General features: G+C 44.5%; 1 protein-coding gene across 1 annotated transcript; it reads left to right on the top strand.

Annotated features, from left to right (window-relative positions):
• The first annotated feature begins 3,095 nt into the window (after positions 1 to 3,095).
• Positions 3,096 to 7,116, top strand: LOC120393752 (GTPase IMAP family member 9-like). Its single transcript, XM_039518251.1, has 3 exons — positions 3,096 to 3,153; positions 3,952 to 4,749; positions 6,878 to 7,116. Exons 1-3 carry the CDS (start codon positions 3,096 to 3,098, stop codon positions 7,114 to 7,116), a joined length of 1,095 nt encoding a protein of 364 aa, XP_039374185.1.
• The last annotated feature ends 20 nt before the right edge of the window (positions 7,117 to 7,136 follow it).

Here is a 7,136-nt window from a genome sequence, read left to right as displayed (position 1 = left end):
TGCAGGGGGAGGAGTGGCACTATATGTGAAAGAAAATGTAGAATCAAATGAAGTAAAAATCTTAAGCGAATCCACATGTTCCATAGAATCTCTATGGATAGAAATTTCATGCTCTAATAAGAATATAACATTAGGGATCTATTATCGACCACCTGACCAGGACAGCGATAGTGATGATGAAATGCTAAGGGAAATTAGAGAGGCTATCAAAATTAAGAACCCAATAATAGTGGGGGGTTTCAATTATCCCCATATTGACTGGGAACATTTCACTTCAGGACAAAATGCAGGGATAAAATTTCTCGATACTTTAAATGACTGCTTCATGGAGCAGCTGGTACAGGAACCCACAAGGGGAGAGGCAACTCTTGATTTAATCCTGAGTGGAGTGCAGGAGCTGGTCCAAGAGGTAACTATAGCAGGACCGCTTGGAAATAGTGACCATACTACAATAGCATTCAACATCCCTGTGGTGGGAAGAACACCTCAACAGCCCAACACTGTGGCATTTAATTTCAAAAGGGGGAACTATACAAAAATGAGGGGATTAGTTAGACAAAAGTTAAAAGGTACAGTGACTAAAGTGAAATCCCTGCAAGCTGCATGGGTCCTTTTTAAAGACACCATAATAGAGGCCCAACTTCAATGTATACCCCAAATTAAGAAACACAGTAAAAGAACTAAAAAAGAGCCACCGTGGCTTAACAACCATGTAAAAGAAGCAGTGAGAGATAAAAAGACTTCCTTTAAAAAGTGGAAGTCAAATCCTACTGAGGCAAATAGAAAGGAGCATAAACATTGCCAAATTAAGTGCAATTGTGTTATAAGAAAAGCCAAAGAGGAGTTTGAAGAACGGCTAGCCAAAAACTCCAAAGGTAATAACAAAATGTTTTTTTTAAGTACATCAGAAGCAGGAAGCCTGCTAAACAACCAGTGGGGCTCCTTGACGATCTAAATACAAAAGGAGCGCTTAAAGGTGATAAAGTCATTGCGGAGAAACTAAATGGATTCTTTGCTTCAGTCCTCATGGCTGAGGATGTTAGGGAGATTCCCAAACCTGAGCTGGCTTTTGTAGGTGACAAATCTGAGGAACTGTCACAGATTGAAGTGTCACTAGAGGAGGTTTTGGAATTAATTGATAAACTCAACATTAACAAGTCACTGAGGCCAGATGGCATTCACCCAAGAGTTCTGAAAGAACTCAAATGTAAAGTTGCAGAACTATTAGCTAAGTTTTGTAACCTGTCCTTTAAATCGGCTTCGGTACCCAATGACTGGAAGTTAGCTAATGTAACGCCAATATTTAAAAAGGGCTCTAGAAGTGATCCCGGCAATTACAGACTGGTAAGTCTAACATCAATACCGGGAAAATTAGTCAAAACAATAGTAAAGAATAAAATTGTCAGACACATAGAAAAACACAAACTGTTGAGCAATAGTCAACATGGTTTTTGTAAAGGGAAATCGTGTCTTACTAATCTATTAGCATTCTTTGAAGGGGTCAACAAACATGTGGACAACGGGGATCCAGTGGACATAGTGTACTTAGATTTCCAGAAAGCCTTTGACGAGGTCTCTCACCAAAGGCTCTTACGTAAATTAAGCTGTCATGGGATAAAAGGGAAGGTCCTTTCATGGATTGAGAACTGGTTAAAAAATAGGGAACAAAGGGTAGGAATTAATGGTAAATTCTCAGAATGGAGAGGGGTAACTAGTGGTGTTCCCCAAGGGTCAGTCCTAGGACCAATCCTATTCAATTTATTCATAAATGATCTGGAGAAAGGGGTAAACAGTGAGCTGGCAAAGTTTGCAGATGATACTAAACTGCTCAAGATAGTTAAGACCAAAGCAGATTGTGAAGAACTTCAAAAAGATCTCACAAAACTAAGTGATTGGGCAACAAAATGGCAAATGAAATTTAATGTGGATAAATGTAAAGTAATGCACATTGGAAAAAATAACCCCAACTATACATACAATATGATGGGGGCTAATTTAGCTACAACTAATCAAGAAAAGTATCAGAGGGGTAGCCATGTTTGTCTGGATCTGTAAAAGCAGCAAAGAATCCTGTGGCACCTTATAGACTAACAGACGTTTTGGAGCATGAGCTTTCGTGGGTTTATACCCACTTCAATATTCACCCACGAAAGCTCATGCTCCAAAACGTTTGTTAGTCTATAAGGTGCCACAGGATTCTTTGCTGCTTAATCAAGAAAAAGATCTTGGAGTCATCATGGGTAGTTCTCTGAAGATGTCCACGCAGTGTGCAGAGGCAGTCAAAAAAGCAAACAGGATGTTAGGAATCATTAAAAAGGGGATAGAGAATAAGACTGAGAATATATTATTGCCCTTATATAAATCCATGGTACGCCCATATCTCGAATACTGTGTACAGATGTGGTCTCCTCACCTCAAAAAAGATATACTGGCGCTAGAAAAGTTTCAGAAAAGGGCAACTAAAATGATTAGGAGTTTGGAGAGGGTCCCATATAAGGAAAGATTAAAGAGGGTAGGACTCTTCAGCTTGGAAAAGAGGAGACTAAGGGGGGATGTGATAGAGGTATATAAAATCATGACTGATGTTGAGAAAGTGGATAAGGAAAAGTTATTTACTTATTCCCATAATACAAGAACTAGGGGCCACCAAATTAAATTAGTAGGCAGCAGGTTTAAAACAAATAAAAGGAAGTTCTTCTTCACGCAGCGCACAGTCAACCTGTGGAACTCCTTGCCTGAGGAGGTTGTGAAGGCTAGGACTATAACAGCGTTTAAAAGAGAACTGGATAAATTCATGGTGGCTAAGTCCATAAATGGCTATTAGCCAGGATGGGTAAGAATGGTGTCCCTAGACTCTTTTTGTCAGAGGGTGGAGATGGATGGCAGGAGAGATCACTTGATCATTGCCTGTTAGGTTCACTCCCTCTGGGGCACCTGGCATTGGCCACTGTCGGTAGACAGATACTGGGCTAGATGGACCTTTCGTCTGACCCGGTACGGCCGTTCTTATGTTCTTATAAAACATCCACCACTTTACCCAGAGTAATGCGCCTGTGCTCTCAGGTGACAAGCAACATTTTCTTGCAGTTTGGCTCATGAACTTCAGTTCTCACCTGCCATCCAGCTTCCTATTTCAGTTCTTGGGCTTTCTACGTGGGTCTGCCTATGCACATCAGTCTTGAATTGCAGTACCCTCTGTTACCCCGGCCATTCGTTTATTCCAAACAGCTGGCTAGATATTATATATATTTGTACTCTTGCCAAGCAGTAGCAGAATTCATGGCCATTCATACTGGTTTCATGTTTGGAATTGAATACAATCCCAGGAATCTTTCACTTCCTACAATGGGAACAGATTCATGTGACATGCAAATGTGGTTCCAAGATCCATTCATGAACCTCAGTCTGAACTCTCAGCAACCCATCCTCTTTCAATCCTGGGGCTCCATACTTAGCTTCTTACCCGCAATTCACTCTGTTCTTGTCCTCATTACAAACCATCTCCAACTTGCTGCATCCTGTGCTTCTCCAGCCTTGGACCCACAGCTGTGCCAATAAACTCCAGTCCTCGTCTGCTGCTTCTGCCTGGGACCGAACACAGCTCCATTAACAGGCCTCAGTCGTGAACTGCAGCACTCCCTAGTCCTCCAGTCCTAGGTCTGTCCTCACCAGATGGTGCAGAGTGCTGTGCTGTGCGATGTTTTCCCAGTGTATAAAGGTTCACTAGGATGAGATGTGATCTCACTTCACTTCCAGCAGGAGTCATTTGGATCCAAGACGTCTAGGATTTAACAATTAGATCAGTAACCCCCTTGGCTGCCCATTTACCCTTCCATGGAGAGTTAAAGCATTAAGCCAAGTGTGAGCACAGGGCCACAAACCTTAGTTCTCTGCCACCTCTCTGCCACCTGCACAGTGATGTTCTGAATCTGTCACACTTGTTCCCAACAGGGCCGGGGAGCGGCAGCCGACTCACTGGGGAATCAGACCTGAGGATCATCCTGGTCGGTAAGAGTGGAGGTGGGAAAAGTGCAACAGGAAACACCATCCTTGGGCAGGAGAAGTTTGAATCCGTACTTAAGGCAAAGCCTCTTACTCAGAGATGTAGTGAAGGCAGCAGGACCTGGAATGGAAGGAAGGTTGTGGTTATCGACACGCCTGCTATTTTTGACACCAAGGACGCTGATGAACAAACCACCCATGAGATCAGTCGCTGTATGGAGCTCTCCTCCCCAGGCCCCCACGCTCTGGTGCTGGTGACCCAGCTGGGCCGTTTCACTGAGGAAGACCAGCGCGCCGTGAAGAAAGTACAAGAGATTTTTGGCCCAGAGGCCATGAAGTACACAATCGTCTTATTCACCTGCAGAGAAGACTTACAGAGTGGAACCCTGGAGGAGTATATCTCCCACTCGGATAACAAAGAGATTCTGCGGCTGATCGAGCAGTGTGATGGCCGATACCAAGCTTTCAACAATAAAGCTACATGGGCGGAACGGACTGCCTGGGCCGAAGAGCTGATGACTAAGGTTGCTGATATGGTGGAGAGGAAGAAAGGCCATCTGGTGTGTAAAGCACCCGAGAAGCTTCTAAAAGAGGGTGAGCCAGATAAAGGTAAAAATAGGATGGGCAAAGTGGAAGATGATATGCAAGTGGATAGACAGGAAGGAGCTCAAGGGGAAGAGCACTCATCCAGGGAAACAGGGAAATCCCCTAGGGAAAAAACAGAACTGCAGACAGAAGAAACCAAAAGTAGGCTTCATTGTATGTTAGGTTCCTTAGGGCTTGTCTACACTACCGCACGGGGTCGATCTATGATACGCAACTTCAGCTACGTGAATAGTGTAGCTGACATAGACGTACTTAGATCTCCTTACCACGGGTGTCTTCGCTGCGGTAAGTCGACAGCTGACGCTCTCCCGTCTACTCTGCTTGCCCTCCTCCTTCTGGTGGAGTACCGGAGTCAATGGGGGAGCGCTCAGCGGTCAATTTATCGCGTCTATACTAGACGCGATAAATTGAGCCCCGCTGGATCGATCTCTGCCCGCCGATCCAGCGGGGGTCTTAGACCAGCCCACTGTTCCAGGTGCTCGGCACTGTCCCAGTGATGATCGGGATTGAGTTACATCCATTTTGTAGTTCTCCTGTGCGTTTTTACCAGATTTCATAGCGTCAAGGAAATTCGAGGTGGACGGAAAAGACCTACTAATTGACGTTGAATGTATATATTGGAAAATGTTGGAGGGTTGTTCCGTACTCAGCAGTCTCCTTTTTTTGTTTAGTTTTTGGTTTTGGTTTTTTCAAATTAGTTTTACGCAAGTTTTGGATGGGGCTTTTATCACTTAAGAGATGGCTCCGTCTGTTAGGAAGGTTTCCTGTTACCTTACCGTTTCTTTTGACTCAGTATAATACCGTTATTCTTAGTTATAAATCCTTGAGCCACCCAACAAGACCACCCTTCCAAAACGCCAATCGGGTTTATTGCTGTTCTCTAGAACCTCTATAACTTACCCTGCCGGGTGATGAAGTGTTGAGGTTTGAATGCAATATTCCAATTGTAACCACTCACCGAGCCCTAGGAAGCTGTCTCTGCTCGTGGACATTTTGCATCCGCAGCCCAAAGCCGTATTGGCTTTGTCTGCTGACATGTCAGATTGCAAACTTACTTCTAAATTGTTTCCCTGACACCCCCACAGACTCTGAGAGGAATTTTGCTGCTCTGTCACCGGACAGACTCCTAAGCATTTGTCTTCCTGTAGCAACTGAAGACTAAGGGTAACATTTTCAAAATTGCTTAAGTCTTAAATCCTGCCTCTGAGCCACTCGGAGACCCGCACCTATCTTAGGCTGTGTCTACACTAGCAATGCGACAGTGGTACAGCTGTAGCAGCTCAGTGTAGGCAATTTACTGTGCTGAAAGGAGGGGTTCTTCCATCACGGTGCTGTATCCACCTCTCCGAGAGGTGGCAGCGGATCAGTGGAAGAATTCTTCCGTCGACTTAGCGCTGTCTACACCGGGGCTTAGATCAGCTTAACTACCTCTCTCCAGGGTGTGAATTTTTCATGCCCCTGAGCGATGGAGCTGGATCGACCTAACTTTCTAGTGTAGACCAGCCCAGTATAGAACATTTTATCAGGGTCAGTAAATGAAATTAGCAATTGCTCTTTACCGACATCACGTACAGTGAAATCTTGACAAGAGATCAACTTACCAGGCAAAGAGGTCTTGAAATTACCCCCAAGTATTCCCAAACGTACTGAATCCAATTGAACCCCACTAATAGTAACCGACTATTTCCATTAAGCAGCCAGTTTGTCACACTCTTGAAGGGTTTTAATTGAAGTGCCCCTCACTTTGATGTCACTTACTTGTAGACAGGCCTGTGAGGTTGCTTTCACTGACTGCAGAGGTAACTTCATGTCTATTGGCTGGGGAGGAGACAAGGATCTGCACCAATGAAATATAAATGTGAGATGCTGGAGAAAGAACTATTAGACTGGATGGTCCTGCCATTTCCCTGACTCTGTACTCCATTGCGTGAAAGCCACTGTGATATGCCCTCCTAAAGCCATGTAGCTCTTTTACGACCTCCCACCACTTGTCTCCAATATTGCAGCAATCATCATTCACGATCCACTGATTTCTCCCCTCCTTAAGTCTGCCATCATCCTTCTCAGAACCCCCGCCTGAGAACTTCCCTCCCTTCACCGGCTACTGCCCACTTTCCAACTTTATTAGCAACATCTCATACGAGTTTAACTCTTCTCACTTACCTAACGAACTCTGACCACTCTCAGTCTGCGTTTGGAAATGTAATACTGCCACCTCTCTGGCACCTGCGCGATGATGTTCTGAATCTGTCACACTTGTTCCCAACAGGGCCGGGGAGCAGCAGCCTACTCACTGGGGAATCAGACCTGAGGATCATTCTCCTCGGTCAGAGTGGAGGTGGGAAAAGTGTGACAGGAAAAACCATGATTAAGATTGCTGATATGGTGGAGAGGAATCAAGACCATCTGGTGTGTAAAGCACCCGAGAAGCTTCTAAAAGAGGGTGAGCCAGATAAAAGTAAAAATAGGATGGGCAAAGTGGAAGATGATATGCAAGTGAATAGATAGGAAGGATCTCAAGGGGAAGA

Source organism: Mauremys reevesii, unplaced genomic scaffold (assembly GCF_016161935.1).
Source record: "Mauremys reevesii isolate NIE-2019 unplaced genomic scaffold, ASM1616193v1 Contig3, whole genome shotgun sequence".
Classification (NCBI taxonomy): Eukaryota; Metazoa; Chordata; order Testudines; family Geoemydidae; genus Mauremys; species Mauremys reevesii.
This window is presented reverse-complemented; position numbering and strand designations above follow the sequence as displayed.

Excerpts from the sequence above, each read along its gene's own strand:
- LOC120393752 (XM_039518251.1), top strand. The coding sequence starts at position 3,096 with ATGAACTTCAGTTCTCACCTGCCATCCAGCTTCCTATTTCAGTTCTTG. Across the intron at positions 3,154-3,951 it reads TCAGTTCTTGGGCTTTCTAC|GGCCGGGGAGCGGCAGCCGA; the intron begins GTGGGTCTGCCT and ends TGTTCCCAACAG. Across the intron at positions 4,750-6,877 it reads GCAGACAGAAGAAACCAAAA|GGCCGGGGAGCAGCAGCCTA; the intron begins GTAGGCTTCATT and ends TGTTCCCAACAG.